This window comes from Larus michahellis, chromosome 3 (genome assembly GCF_964199755.1).
Source record: "Larus michahellis chromosome 3, bLarMic1.1, whole genome shotgun sequence".
In the NCBI taxonomy this organism is placed as follows: domain Eukaryota; kingdom Metazoa; phylum Chordata; class Aves; order Charadriiformes; family Laridae; genus Larus; species Larus michahellis.
The window spans coordinates 129839256-129853213 of NC_133898.1; the positions used below are offsets into that span (position 1 = coordinate 129839256).

Genomic DNA, 13958 nt, shown 5'->3' on the forward strand with positions numbered 1-13958 from the left:
GGAGAACAATCCCCCCTCTTCAGCTCTGAAGGAGCACACAGTTTTTCAGCGGACACAATGCGAAGATTTTGCAGAATTCAGGCATTCAACAGGACTAATGCGAAAGATTAGTTTGCAATTATCCAAGCAATTTTCTCTCCTCATTGTCCCTGGACCATAAGGGTTTTTAAGTGTGAGCAGAAGGATTTATTCATCACAATAATAATAAAATGAAATATTAAATCAATGAATCTCTTTGCATGAAGCATAAAGCTCACATTGCTATTAAGCTTAGCAGCGTCCTGTCACATAAACCACATGCAGTTTGCCTACTTAAGTACCATCTCCCTCTTTTATTTTTCCCTTCCTTAATTTGTAAGGCATTATCCTTCCATTTGTCCTCTAAACACAACCGGATTCAGACAACACAGTGTTGCTTCTTGTTAGTGGCTCTACGCCCGGGCTCTTTAAGAGGGCACGTGGAGATTCATATTTATTATTGATTGTTAACAACGGCCAGTGCAGAGAGTTATGCTGGGATGACAGAGAAACCCTAAAATAAATACATACATAAGTAGTAATTTGGGGAGAATTAACCCCTTCCAAGCAACACTGCCAATCTGCAAGTGATAGCTTGGGCATGAAAAGGAATGTTATCGGTCTTTGAAGGTGTCGCTTCTACAGTTTCGACTGGGTGGGGGGAGATCAACCCAAACCTAGGCAAAACTCAGCTACAACCTTTGGAGCATGAAAGCTCTCATGGTGACGTTGGCCTTGGCTTCTATTTCCTTCCCTGCCATCCCTTGTAATATAAAGGGATAAACGACTTTTGAGGCCCTTGCGGTAGGCACGGCTTCAGTGTGGGTCCCTCTCTTGTTTTTATGAAAGATTTATCTGGTAAAGTCCAGAAACAGTCACTGCTTCTGTATTTATAAGGTGCCAACTGTCCTCACAGTGAGACGCTTAAGGAGCCCAAGCAAAGCTTTTCAATAAGCAAGAATCTCCAGCTTTAAGCCTCGAGATTCGTATTAAGGCTCCATACAAGCAATTGCTTTTTCACGAGTGCTAAACACCTGGCACCTCTAAAGGTCCCCTATTTTTACAATTTAGGCTCTTCTGCGTAACACCTCCTGTATTTCATAGCCCAAAGGTCACTGAACGAACTCTCTCGTGACAGCAATTCATCTCGCCTAAGTTCCCACATCTGCAGAGCGCAGCCGTCCGCCTCCGAACATCGGCCTCCCTCTAAAGTCGGTGGAGAGAAACAGGCATTTCTAGAGCACCAGCCATGGCGTTCTCATGCAAACACCTAAAATGGGTCAGATGAGTCATACCTGTAATCTCCCTGATTTCTCCGCTGATAACGCGTCCAGATCAGGTACAGACAGCTACGACCACGCGAGATGAATGCTGTCCTAGATGACTTAAGCTGAGCTGACACGCTACAGAAGAGCTACGGGCAACTTTAATGCACAAACCCCACCAGGAAGCGAGACAATAGTAGCTACATCTTTCTTACCATGATTGGGACGCCAATGTCTGGCCACAAGAGATCCTCAGAGGGAAGCTTGGGAGAGTTCCACACTACCACAACTTTATTTAAGTACGGGAGACCATTGAGCCTTTCTAGGGAGTTCATCAACACTTCCTCCCGCTCGTAAGTCAACATCACTACTGTGAACTGCTCCCGGGGGACGTTGCCACCCAAAGCAGCCTGGAACTCCTTCCCAGAGCCACCTGCTCCTCCACCAATTGGTCGAAATCCAGTCCCGGACCCCAAAAATTTTGCTTCCGATGGTAAAACAGGGTCAAAGGGAGTGTAGGGGAAGAGGTGGAAAGGCCCCGGAGCAGAATTCCAATTCCTGTAGATGTCCATTGCAGTGAGGGTGAAATTACGGAGATATTTGGGAGATGCATAGGGTGGTTCTGTTTCCACAGGCCCCAAGTCCAGGTCACCGTTGTCTGCCATATTGGGGTCTGTACCAGCAGCTTTGCCAGAGCGGTGGGGAATCTCCACGGCAGTTTCTTCTCGGATAGGAGCAGCCGGGATTTGGATTCGAGTCCTTATGATAGCTAAGACTGTGCTGAACACGTTGTCAGAAGTGGAGAAGTAGGTCTCCCACAAGAAGCGGCCCTGCCTCCTCATGGCAAGGAGATCGTTGTCAGAAATGCTTCTCAGAAGAAAGTGCACTTCTGTGATACGTGGCTTTGGTATGATTAAGGCTGCCTCGTTCCACCGGATCACATCATTATAGGGTAGCTGAACTTGCTCTCCAAGAACCACCGGGATGGCTCCAACTTCCAGAGCCTCAAACAGTCTCATGGCACACCCGGCGGAGATCACTAAATGGGTGTCCCCTGGGGTGATTATCAGTGCAAAAGTAGATAGCTTCAGTAGCTCTAGTCTGTCGTCCCTTTCTCCACACAGAGCCCACTCAGTGGGCAGACTCGCCTTAGGCTGGTTCTTACACGTGAATTCCACCAAAACAAAGTCCAACTTGCTGTCCTGAACAGCCTTCAAGGTGGTGATGATCCGATCGTCGTAGTCAGCTGGGGCATTGCCTTCTATTTCCTCTTCGAAAGAGCGAACCTCTTGCAAGCTAGATCTGAGAGACTCAATCTTCTCCCCCTGGAAACTAAACAGATATTTACGCTTGACCGGCACCTGGGGCGGGATTTCTAGGAAGTTAGGTTCAGACATAGCGTGGACCAGAGGCGATACCACAATATCAAACCCCGGTCGATACTGCACATCGTAAAAGGTGGACTGGGCAATCATGGCGCGCCCTGTGCTGATGTTGTAAATGAAGTTCTGAGTTTCCGATTTCCTTGATAAATTGATGATGAGATGGTTATGTCCATCAGTCCTCCAATATGGCAAAGAGTGCAACTGTTGCTCTAGTTCAGTAGGTTTTGGCATTACGGGCTCCTGCATTTCCCCCACTAAAATTATATACACACAAGCAATATTTGCATTTTCAGTAACATAAACATTAGTTCTGACAGTCGCCTCAAAGGCTTGTTTAATTAAAGGGTCTAAGGAACTACCAAAAGGGTAATCGTCACTATTGTAGACATAGACTGGAAAGCCAGATGTCAATGGGCAGCGCGAGTAGTCAAAGCAGTTGTGCAGCCTGCAGTTCCGGTTGGATTTTGGCAAGGGGAAGGTCACATCGTCTTTGTCTGGCAGGAGCCGGATGGGCAAGGAGAGCTTGGGCTGATTCTGAGCCATCAGCTCTTTGTAGGAATGCTCGGTCTGGCTGATGACGTTCTTCAGCTGCAGCAGGTCCTGCTTGGCATTTTCAATGCTTTTTTTGCAGGCCTCGATCTTCAAGTTGAGCTTGGCGATCTCGCTGTTGAGCTCCTGCCGCTTGGCCTCCAGCTGGAGCAGCTCCTCGCTGACCGACTCGCGGATGCGACACAGGTCTTGCACATGCTTTACCTCGCACAGCTCGTTGCCAGTCCGAGGGCCAAAGATGCGCTTGCCGGCATCGTCCGCGTCATCGATGGTGGTTAGGTAGTAGTGGGCAATGAGGGGAAAGAAGACAAGGATAATAAAGAGGGTGAAACTAAGCCACGTGAGCCGGATCCGACTGGACCACCTCAACACCCACGGCTGGCCTCCGTTCCCCACTCCCCCATTCCGCAACATCGTATATCCAGTCATGAGTTCAAAAGTCGCTGCGTGCCCAATCACGTTGGATCAGTAGCCATAACCAAAAGAGTTTTTATAGCGAGTCTCTCGAAAAAAAATGTTATTGCGCCTGCTTAACGAGAAGCCAATAGAAGGGGAATTTCATCTTCATGTCGTACCGACGGCTTTTCTACAGTTGTTTTGCTGCAGGCACAACTTTTGATCCCGTTAGACTCAATCATTGACCTTCTCACCCACCCCTAGCCTACCCTTGGTCTGCAGGCAACCGTTGCTGGAAGTGTCACAGTGTTGTCATGGTGATTCAAACTCTCAACCGGCAGAAGAAAAACACAATGGGACCAAGCCAAACTCTACCGCCGCTCTCGACATCCTGCATTACCATCCAATGAATATGCAGAGGCACCAGCCATTGTGGAGAAGGAGCCAGAAGAGACTTGTACGAATGTCAGTCTCTCTCATCGCTGCTGTGCGGCTGATGCTCTGCCATTCCTACAAGAGAACAATCATATATTCAGACAATGCAAACAAAACAACCCCTTAGTGACCTAAAACATTGCTATTTTTTAAAAGCAACTGTCCTCTCTGCAAAACAGCAACTTTCGTACATGTCTAATACCTCCGGGGTTAATACCAGTAAACCTGAGAAAGCGATGGGATTCATTAGATGCGGACACATGGCTTTCTCCGGGCACTCTGCTTTTCATTAGGGTTGCATGCTTCCATGGCCAGACCAGAGAAATCACAGGCCCTGGATCTGGTTTCCTCTGCCACTGCCTTGCTGTGTAACTCTGCAGAAGCTGCTTAACATCTGCAAGCCCCTGTCTCCTCCCGCACAAAATGGAGATATTCCTGTACACCTGCTCTCTCCGCCCACCTCTGAATGGCATGTTGTGATCCTGGGCCACAGCAGGGCTGTGAATTTGTACTGCATAACTGAGTGTAATCACTATTGTTCTGGTCTAGTGACTAGAGCTGATGAGGAATTTTTAGATGAAGTGTTTTGCTTTCATTTCCTGACGAGAAATTTTGATTCGTTGCAAGAGAAAGTTTAAAGGGAACATACTCCTGTTGGTTACGATTACCTCCACCGGCTGGCTGCACACAAGAGAGATTTTCTGGTCAAAACTGTAAAAGTCTACACTGTGCCTCAAAGCAAAGATGCTGAAGTTAGGATCCGTTGGGTACCACACCACCCAAGCGGTATCAGCTTGCTCAGATACACCTTTTTGCTTGGAAAACTCTGCTACGGCACTGAGTGCCTACCAAGCATGGGCATAAAAGTCAAGGATGTGGTAAATCCAGCTCCGAGTCTTTGGTCTATGCCAACAGATTTAAATCTAGGCCACGTGAATATGCTGCGCTAGAAACACGCCCTTCCCTTTTCTTAGCATCCTCTGAGGTACCTAAGTTTCTGGGATATTATTTCACATCACTGATAATATAGCGCTGGGCTTCGCATCGACTCTTGCACAGCCTCAAGAGAAGCTTATTCATTTCCACTTCAACTTTTAATTAGAGGAAAGTCATCTACACTGGTGACGGCCATTTTTCACTAAATCTATTTAATGCTCCTCTCATCTACTCATCAAGAATTAGCAGAAAGGCGGCGAGGAAGCAAATCTCAGCTAAAAGAGAGATCTGGAAACAGGCCAAAGCAAAAGAGAAGTTCACCTTAAAGGAGGAGAGAGAAGTCAGCAATAATTTTCAGTGTGGTACAACAAGCGCATGTCAGGAAAAAACAGATGGAAGATTTGATTTTAACCAGGAAAAAATCATAATGAAAGGGGAAACAAGAGGCATAATAAAGCAAAATTCCTAGGCCTGTCTTGTTACAAGGCTGCTTGTAGTCGGTAACTTAATGGCCCACGATTAAATGGGGATCCCCCCCAACTTGACCCACAACTGGGAGTTGCACAGCAGTACGGATACTTAAAATTAAGGCAGATTTAAAATTCATAACATCGTCTGGCAAACAGCACTGGCGTAAATCTCAGAAAGCCGGGAGGATAAAAGGGCTAACAAGTCAGGAAAAGGCTAAATCAGCTTTCTCGGTTCTTGGCAGCACAGTCACCGCGGGCAGATGGGGGAGGCTTCGGCTCTGCTGGCGGGATATTTTAATACTATTCTCTGCACAACAACTTGCTTTTGCCCAGGCTGGGAGAGAGCCTGACGATGAATGTAAATCCCCAGCGCTCCTGCGGGGGGCTGGCAGTCAGGCACAGGGAGCCCTGGCAATAGCAGCACACTCGTATGGTGCCCCCGGGACCGCTGCTCCACAAGGGAAGGGCTTTAGCATGCACCAGTGTACAAACCAGGCGACTGAGGGCAAAAATAAATAATAATAAAAAAAAGCTTTTAGAGTCTTTTTTTCTCCTCCTCAACCTTTTTAAGCTCTCCCCAGGACACGAAGCTCATGCTGTCTCTCTCCACGTGTATGCGCCGGTCGGTCAGTCCCTGCTATTTCAGCCTGGTCTCACAGGGGCTGCAAAGCCCCTGGAATTGCTAGCAGCTTTCTGCAAACAGCTGGCCAGATGTGAGCTGCCCTATTAACCCTTCCAAGCACACGCTCACTAGAACACCAGTGGATCGAAAAACCAGCTTAACTTGACGGCATACGTGGGAAAACAAGCTCTGCTGTTGTTTTTTTGTTTGAGGGTGCCATGGGAGAAGTGCAGTCAAACCCTGGAAGGTGTTGAGATAAACGCAGAAACAAGGGATCGTAAACGTGCCTGAGAAACAAGGAAAGGGCATGTGGTTGTGCTGCTTCAGTCTGGCCAGAGGAAACTGCAGCCCCACAGGCAGTAAAGGCAGTCACAGAGGTTATCAGCTCAGACTGCATATAAATCTTGTTCTGGTTTAGCTGCTTTACCCATTTATGAGCCCTAAACAGTGATGAAATGGCAAACCAGGCTCCCCAAAATGGCAACGGGGGTCCTCGAAAAGCTAAATCCATCACGCCACACATGATCCTCTGCAGCTGTTCTGCCACCTAACCCTTCCAGTGGCTCCTCTGGTCCTTCCATTCAGTTGACAGAGAACAAACTTTATCCTCCTGACCCGAAAACGTGGGCTGTGAATTAAAAAAAAATAAATCCATATGCTCAGAAACCTGAAGCTGACAAACTAACTCTGCCACTAGCTTGGAAAAGACACGCGGGAAAGACCAGAGGAGGTCGGGGAGTGATCTGAAATGCAACACACGTGGCTTGGGATCAGTTAGAAGTATTGACTGTCAGTATGAAATATGTGCTGGCGATAAAGCAAGCACGTTAGACACACTCTCAGACTCTTCTTCATTACTAAGACTTTATTCCTCATCAACTCGAGAGAGCCTGAGGTCGTGACACATTGTTATTAGGACTTCAAAAAAACCCCCAGAATAAAACCCAATCTGTGGGTTCACCAAAGGAGACTTCAGTGTTGTATTTAAGAGCAATAAGCAGCCCTGGGGAAAAAGGCTGCTAATTTCCATAGTTCCCAAAAAGAAGTTTGGGAGGAGGAGAAACGGGTTACTTGCCGGGCTCTCCAGTCAACTCATTCCCCTCACTCCCAAGTACTATTTAGTCCTTTAAACTGATTGAGCCCCACACTGAGAAACTCTTGTTGACATTATAACACAAGGTTGCTGCCTGATAGACCTAATTACACACACGCGCACGCACACAAAAGAGGCCAGAAGAGCTCTTGGGAAATCAGAAGCTCAATAATTACCAGAGCCTCTTCCCAAATGCCAACCCGACTGACCTCTCGCGCACGGCAGGTCTGCACTCTGCAGTTCCTTCTCCCACGGCACAGGGCTGCGAGACTAAATTGCTGTTCGGGCACATTGTCACATCTTAGTTCAAATACAGGGCTGCGTTCCCAGATTTCCTCAACTCCCCGTGCCGGTGAAGTTATGAGAATACCTGAGGTTCTCCCTCATTTTGCATTTTTTAGTGGAAAGAGCCAGCCTGGGCTGATCTGTGGGTGCTCGTGGAGTCATTACTCTGCAAATGTTCAGTCACCAAGGTCCTTCTGCAAATAATCCTGCCTGCTTATACCTCCTTCTGGCCATCTCCCTGTAAAATCGGGGAAATATTGTCCCTTTCTCAGCATATTTGTGAACAGAACCTGGAAACTTCAAATTTACAGCCCTCCAGAGCATACCGCAGCAATAAATAATCATCAGGCAGAATGCGGTGACACAGACCTCGCTGAACTTTCCAAGAGAGAAATCTACAGGAATCCTGTATTTGCTAAATTAGAGCTCCCCAACTCTGCCTGTGTGCGCCCATACTCTCTTCCCTCACCGAACGCTGGGTCCGCGGTGTTATCGCGGCTCTGGTACCTCCACAAACCTCCCGCTGTGCTGGGCCCCTGCGCGGAGAGCGAGGCACCGTACCCACCTGTGTGACACGGGCTCGCTCCTGCTGAACGGCGGAGGATGTCAGGGGGTGGCGTGTGAGGGGCTCCTGGGCTTTATCGGTTCAGTCTGGAGTAGACAGTTTCTATTGCCAAGTCTCTTTTTCGCCAGCACTAAAAATGAAATCAAAGGAAAAAAAAAAATAATCTTACTTTCTTTTTAGAAGGAGAAGAAAAAAATTTTGCTAAAAAAGCAAAATAGAGCATATTCCCCCCTTCAGAGAAGAGTTTCAGGTGAAACGGAGAAGAAATGAGTGCAAACCAGTCCTTTAGCGGTGATAACTTTCTACTTCCTAACGCTCTCAAAGAAAAGGATTACACCCCAAATCTCCCATCACTTTGGGAACAGAAGTATTTGGAGGATTTTCCTTCTGCAGCTGAACAAGGAAAATAAATCTATTAGGTGTGTGCTTTAAGGTATCTTTGAGAGCAGATCTTTAAAAGGAGCAGATGGAAAATTCACTCTGAAATGCTTTGCGTGCTGCAGCCTTAGGGATCATCACGAGGGATTTGTACCACCTCGAGAGCTCACAGGTACAGAGAAATTCTCCCAGGCGAAGATCAACGCTGCTACACGCACAACTGGTAAAGGGTCTTGTAATCTGTAAATTCAGGGGATAAACTGCATCCCCGGCTTCAGGAAGCTTTTATCTAAACCGAGAAACATTCACCACGTTTGCAGCTCCATGCGAAGCCAAACCTGCTTCCAGCCAGGCTCCCCATGCGCAGCTGGGAATGCGCGAGGTAAAGAGGTCCTGGGCAAACACCCAAAAAGAGCCCCTCCATGTGCTCATTCCAGCAACATCAGGAGACCACGTGTGCTGAAGAAGGCAGCGGCTAAATTACATGAGGGGAAGTATCATGTACGTTCACCCTGTTCTTCTGCTCTTTCCCTGTGTGCTCTGTTGGAGACAGGTCCCAGACAACACGGACGCTGGCTTTGCACCACGCTTGCTACCTTCTCTGCGGCCAGGCGGCCTCCTGCCCTGACGGCATAGGACCAGCACTCCCAGTACAGCATCATTTCATCTTAACAGTCTTCATAAAGGTGTCTCCTGCAATTCAGAAATCCTCGCGGGGAGGAGAGAGAAGAAAGAGACCCACTGCATTTGCAAATTGCTCCAACAGCTCATCTGGATGGGGAACGGAGATGGGGGGAGAAATGCAACCAGAAGAGAAAATGCAGGACCTCAGGAGAGCTTTTCTGGCTTTCTCTCCTTTGCAGACCTTCCACCAACCTTAACTGTGAGAGCAGAGAGGGATCAGAGAGGTATCTGGGGTGGTTTAGAAGGGGCACTTGAGGACAAATCCTTTGAGAGCTGCTTTCCACCCCATCTTCTCAGGGGGGAAGAGCACTCACGCCTGCAACCCATGGTCTCTCCCATGCATCGCTCACCAAGGGCACCCAGCATGCAACACCCCAGGGTACCAGCCCGCAACCCCTGCTCCCATCCTGGAGCCGTTCAGTGCCAGGACCTGCAGGCCCTCCAGGCACGGAACAAGCACATTACTCTGCTGTAGCTCCTGAAAGAATCATTATAATCAGCATGAACCGTCACTGGTTGCAGAGCCCCAGACAGCAAGCTGAGGATCAGACCTTTCTCAGAAGCAACCCCCGCTTCTGAAGTTTCATGGCAAGAAAACCCAGAAGCAGCAGCATCAGCTGATAAACCCCAACAGGTGAGACCTCATGAAACAGATCATCTTGTACTTCTGCTGCTGCCTTTGAGAGCTTATGACAATTGAGCAGGGAAATCAACACCTGAAAGAGATAGTAGAGGTAACCACCCCAGGCATGGAGGTAAATTGAAGCCCAACTCCCTCAAGGATGAAAGTTGAGTTGCCTGATCATTGCAGGAAAGAAAGAAGGAAAAGGAGGGAGGGAGAACTGGCAGAAGTGCACTGGACATCTGGGCTGGGAGTGGTGAGGAGGACTGGAAGGGTTGGGAGTGGAGGTTCCTCCTGCCGATGACTTGCAACCCCAAATTCATCTGTGGTGGCAGCAACCAGACCTTCCAGGGCTCTGGCACTGCCAGAAAGAAAAAACATGTGGAGGTGGGGAGTGTCATCAAACTGCAGCTCTGGCCACTACCCGCTTGGCCATAGTTGGCCCTCATGATAGGAGGTCAAAAGATATTCAAAATTTGGCTGAACAATGCCAAAGTTCAGAGACCTCCAGAGGTTCCTTCCAATTTAAATGATTGTATGGTTCTGCGTCTGAGCCCTCAGGTGGCAATAACTCAGAAAGGTGAGCAGAAACCTGGACTCAAGATGTCCTGGGTCCGCCCCCGGCTCTCAACGTTGCCTCTCTCCAGCACCCAGGGGAAATCACACAACCTCCACGCCTCACCCTCCCTCTTTACAAAGTAAAGGTGGACTCAAGTTGCTTCAAGGCAGACAAGTGAAGAACTGACAGTCTGGCTTGCAGATTTTTGTGCCCCATCTGGGGCACAGGGACAAGGGCCTGCTCCAGGAGATGCTCAGGACTGTGGCAAGCAGAAGGTACAGAAATCTCTCGCCCAGGTGCTTCCAGGTACCTGCCTGCTTCGCCCTCTGCGAAGGGTCTGTCATGCTGCTCAGCCGAGGTTAACCGAGTGATTCATGAACGTTCATTTATTCTGATGAAATCCTTAGACAGTAAAACCGCATCCAGTTTGCAGAGAGCAGGTAATGGAGGTACGGAGAAAAAACTCACCCAAGGTCACCCCAGAACCTCTGCCAGCTTGGGATTCACTCCCCATCTAATTGTCCTGTCTGCAAGATCGTCCATCTTCCCTGCCTGCCTTTTTCCAGAGGTTTCCTTCTCTGGTGCCTTCTTGCTTTTTGCATAATGCATTGCGAAATCTACTTTACCTATAGAGCTTTTAGTTCTTAAATTTATTATTTAGCGTTGTTTTCTGGTAATAAACCAGCCGTATTGTTTTATTTATTCTTCCAGGCTGCGCGCAAGTGCTTCTCCGCACAAAAAGATACCCAGCTTCCGAGGAAATCCTTTTGTGTTCTGCGGTACCGAATGGCAGAGCACCCTGGATGCGAAGTTCGCCCCCCCTCCAAACCTCAGCGCGAGGGACCGCAGGGCAGAGCTTTACAAGAAACCTGGTAAATCCCTACAGCCACACAAGGGCTCACTGCATTCCCATTTACTAAGTGTTAAAGATTTTTTGGGACGCAGGAAGCAAAGCGAGGCAGCAGGTACTTTGCTCCGTCGTGTGCAGCGGCACAAGCCACCCAAGGAGTAGGTGTGCGGCTGGTCTTTTGTTCACCGCTAAAAGGGGCACGTTCGGTGTGGGAGGAGTGGAAGGCTCTTTTTGCTTTTTCCTTGAAGCAATTAATGAACGAGAACTGTCTTGAGGTAAAACCACAGCGAAGAGCCAAGTGCTTTGCGTCGTACGAGAGAAGCCTGCAGAGGTCAACTCCAGCCAGGAGGAGAGGGCTGGCTTTCCCAAGGCTGACTTTGTGAGACAGCTCAGGTCCTTGGTATCCGTTGTGGTTTTCAGCCCTAGATAGCTCAGGCACATTATCTTCCCCAAGGCAAAAATATAAACCTCTCTCACCCCCCTAAAACACTATCATCACCACTTCCTTGGCAGCAAACCACCACGTGGCAGAATTCAGGCTCCTGCTCTGAGAGATGCTTCAGGTCATAATTATGCACAAATTTATAATTTTCTTTGTCCTGGCTAAGTTATAAGAAAAAGGAAATATTGCCCAAACAGCACAGAAACACACGCAATATTTCACAGCATCTCACTTAGCAGGGTGGGTCACTACAGAAAATAACCTGTCTCCATGGGTTTTTCGGAAAGTTTGCCCATTTCCCGCACGCAGCGAATAAGCCAGTGCTGGAGACTGAGCATCTCCAGTGAGGGGCCTCTAAAGAGCATGAAATCGTACGGGTGGCTTCCCCTGGACTTCAGCGGGCAAGGGGGCAGGTCAGCAGGCAGTCCTCGTGACCCAGGCACGCCGGGAAGTTTATATCCAGGGAAAGCCTATAGAAATTGGGCAAACCAAGGTGCAGAGACGTTAAATTTGTCGGTGCTACGTGGCCGAATGAACCGGGCTAACCAACTCCAAATGTACCTCCCCTCCCTGTATAGCTCTTTCCCCCGCTCCCCGTCCTCCCATCTGTATCTGCAACGCGTTTCCCCTCCTCTCAGAAATGCGGGGGGCGGGCAGTCGCACCGGGTCTCATTAACAACCTGACGGCCTTCTGCGCTTTTTGGAGAGCGCTTCATCACCACATTAAGTGGAGGCCGCTCCGTTTCAGACAACCCGATCGATCATGCCAAATAACTAAATTACCTGACGCGCTGTAATCACCCATATTTATACAGCAGGCGGATTCTTATCCGACACAGTTCATTACAAAACAAGCTAGAAATTCAGATGCACAAACACAACTATTGCCAGGACTCTATTAATTTGGACGAGCTTCAAAGAGGGTCCTATGGGTAAAAACCCCTCTCTCATCACCAGACACTCGAGTCACACAGTCCCAATTAGGCGAGGGACATTAAATGCTTTTCTGCCGCGCTCACAGGCGTGCGACACAGCAGGAACCCAGTGGCCCAACTAATCTGCATCTTCACCGTCTGCAGAAGCTTCCGGAGAAAGATGTCACCATGCCACACGCCATCATGTCACCAGCACCGCTGGGCTTGTGCAAAAGCTATCCCTCTTTAGCTGGTAATGGCATCCCAGCCCCACTACCGCTGTTACACTGGTAGCACTTGGGCATGGGCAGACTTCGGACTGTGCGTATTCATGTAGATTTGGCCAGATAGGAGAGTGGAAAAGCGCTCTGCACAGAGAGACTGGATCGCAACGGCTGCTTCTGGAGAAATCACACCCCCATCAAAAAAACGAGCCATGGGGCAAAACTATATCCAAGGATATTCTGCCTTTCCTAGCCTTCTGAGAAAAGTTCACGGCTGTACTGCTCCCTCCTCACTCATCACACGAGCACGCACAGCTTTACTGGTCCTTCTGGATTGTATCACACAGCATTTTCCTCCTGTGTCTTTTCTGATGCCCCAGGAGCTCCTTTCACCCATCAGCCCAGCACTGCACCTTAGCAAGCCTTTCCTAAAGGCCCGGCTCAGCGGTGAACCAAGCCACGGTGCACACACGCGTCTGGCCATTCCCCTCCCCATGCGTTTAACCTGCGAGCTCCCCAGGGCACGGCCTGCCCTGAAAACACTCAGGGAGCACCACGAAGCGTACCTACACATCTCGCTCCTGTGCCAGGCACCCACGTGCCGCCAAAAGGCAGGCGGCGTGTGGCATCCTTGCCGTAAAAATGCTGCTGGCCTAAGCGCTGTGCCAGATAAACTCTCCTGAAACCGAGAGGCACCACTGGGACAGGCCTTCCGGGTAAGATCTCTGCCAGCTAAAGCAACGTTATGACGTCTGAAATAAAGTAAGAAAAGGTAATTACTGTCGTTGTGCAAGGCAGAGAGGAACCCGACTGGGTGACTCAAGCTGGCCTAACACACCGGACGTTTACAGTCCGGCTAATGAAGGGCTGTGCAGGACACTTGCACTATACGGGCTGGGATGTGCAGATGTGGCAGCAGCCGCATACGGCACTTCAAAATACACAGAGCGAACGAAACGCTGTGCCTGAAGCTTGTGGGTGTGCTTAATGAAGTTATTAACCAGCAGAAGAGTGTATGATAGAAGATAAGCACTAGCAGAATGCATCGTAATTAAATTTCTACAAAGCGAAGTCACCGCTTGGATTTGAAATGCTGGATAATTTGACACACGCTGTGTGCTGTTCTGTCACTGGTGCCCAGCGCTTCGCTCGCAAGAAATCACGAAGAAACATAAATGACAAACCTAGTCTCCAGCTGCGTGGCTGGAGAAGACAAACACCACCCAGTCCCTGGAAGAAGCAGGATGGGAGACAGCAAACTCCGCT

At 49.0% G+C, this 13958-nt stretch overlaps 1 protein-coding gene across 7 annotated transcripts in view; it reads right to left on the minus strand.

The window, feature by feature from the left end:
• EXTL3 (exostosin like glycosyltransferase 3) overlaps window positions 1-13958 on the minus strand; it is a 171575-nt gene that overhangs the window by 39651 nt on the left and 117966 nt on the right. For all 7 annotated transcript variants that reach the window (XM_074582143.1, XM_074582144.1, XM_074582146.1 and 4 more), the window contains 2 exons: window positions 8020-8149; window positions 1499-4123 (listed from right to left, as the gene is read on the minus strand). In XM_074582143.1, coding sequence (XP_074438244.1) covers window positions 1499-3646 — 2148 coding nt within the window. In that variant the 5' untranslated portion in view covers window positions 3647-4123; window positions 8020-8149. The remainder of the gene's footprint in view (window positions 1-1498; window positions 4124-8019; window positions 8150-13958) is intronic.